This window comes from Morone saxatilis, unplaced genomic scaffold, assembly GCF_004916995.1.
Source record: "Morone saxatilis isolate NCDOM2014 unplaced genomic scaffold, NCSU_SB_2.0 Contig12, whole genome shotgun sequence".
NCBI lineage: Eukaryota > Metazoa > Chordata > Actinopteri > Moronidae > Morone > Morone saxatilis.
The window spans coordinates 23,453,824-23,455,624 of NW_023339674.1; the positions used below are offsets into that span (position 1 = coordinate 23,453,824).

The 1,801-nt window shown below is 40.8% G+C and overlaps 1 protein-coding gene across 1 annotated transcript in view; it reads right to left on the reverse strand.

Moving 5' to 3' along the window:
- Window positions 1-1,639: 1,639 nt before the first annotated feature.
- Window positions 1,640-1,801, reverse strand: part of farp2 (FERM, RhoGEF and pleckstrin domain protein 2) — a gene marked incomplete at its 3' end in the record, with an annotated part of 27,879 nt that continues 27,717 nt past the window's right edge. Inside the window, 1 exon segment of the mRNA XM_035653051.1 lies at window positions 1,640-1,693. Coding sequence (XP_035508944.1) covers window positions 1,640-1,693 — 54 coding nt within the window.

Here is a 1,801-nt window from a genome sequence, read left to right on the forward strand (position 1 = left end):
ACCCACACCCACACACACACACAGGGTAAAGATTCCAGTCTTCATACAAAATATATACCAAATAATACCATGGTTGCATGTAGCGCACTAAATAACTGACAATAAGTGTCATTGGCGTCTCCCACAAGTCAGCTCCCATTTGTCTAAAACAGTCTGACACAGCAATACATCATCACAAAGTACAATTACTTCAAAATATGTTCTTCTGGTTTGTTTTTAGGAAAATCTGAAACTTTTACACAGAGTAAACACTACACAGTATTTCTTCAAGTTGTTATCCCTATGTAAAAATAAAAACAGAATACATTTGATTACATTTGATATTAAAGAGAGAAATGTAGCACCAAACGTAATGCCGCCTATCTAATCAGGAGGTTTTAGCAGAGAAGCTCCCTTTTGAACATTTGAAACATTGTTTATTTCCTTCCAATACCAGGCAAAAAAAACCTCAGATAGCGTTTTAGAAAACAATTACTGCTTATACAAAAAGTTCATATAGGTTTAGTCCAGAAATGTGCACTTTTCCAAATGTTTAAAAAACCAAAATTGCTTGCATGTCATTGTCCCAACAGCAGCATTTCAGCAATTTCTCAAAACTTCCTCCATACTCAAGAACTTGCTTAAACATCCAATTAACCTTCTGCTCGCTTCCATCTCACACACCTCTCTCTGACTCTTTCAAAGTACCGACTATCCTGTACCATCATTTCCCACATACTGCATATCATCTGCGTCCCAGTCATAGCACAGAGCTGTACCCTACAAAGCTTCAGTCATCATGTGCTAAAGACAAAAAAAGCCAGAACTGAAGCCCTTTGCGTAGGAGTTGGTCCCATATAACAGTATTTCCTGTCAGTCTATATGAACTTCCCAAATGAGCGCTACACATGCAAAAAACTGATCAAAATATACACGCCTCCCTTTCATTATATCCTGTATACAGGAACAAATGTTACCATTTACATCATCAATCAAGAAAAAAGCACAGATCATTAGAATTAAATCCTTAAGCTGAGAAATGTTAACAGTTAAACTGGCAGTATCTTTCAGTCTCCAGTTGGTATTGTCCAAATGTTCCCTTCACTTGAACATTACAGTGAGACTGACTGTCTTTCTGATGTCCTAGAGGCCCAGCCTCCAGATACATGATGTTTGATTCAGTTTCCATTTATCTCCATGGGACCTCCTTTGGGTATGAGCAGGCTCATCCGGCCCGTAGTGCTGGCTGCACTCTTGATCACCTCCATCCATCTGCAAAGATGAGACAGGAGACGCAGTTATACTACAGGACTTTAAGGCTGTGAAATGTGCTCAAATATTCTGGGAATTAGAAACAAGTCATGTACCTTTCAAAAGTGTACTCGCTTTCTGCCCGGAAAAAGTAAACATGGGACTTAAACTGCAGTTTGAAGACGTACTCCTTGTGGATGCTGTCCGACTCCTCGGGGGTGCTGACCGTGTAGCCGAGCAGGGGGAGGCTAGCCAGTGGGAAGTCATCCTGCAAACAGAGACGGGAAACGCTTTCTGAACACAGATCCTCTTGATCTCATATACGTGTACAATGTCTTGTACTCTAGAAGAAATAATGCATCTCAGGGTGGGTCTGCTGACCTGGTGAGTCTTGTAGAAGAACAAGCAGAAGTTGGTGAAGACGACCCAGAGTTTCTGCCAGCCATTACTGTTCTTAAACTTCCTCAGGAGGTAACCTGAGAGCTGGTTCTACACAGGGGAAGGGAGCAGAGAACATAAAGGTTAGACAGTGAGATTGTAATGCTTGTGTCTGATATTTCATCATAAATTC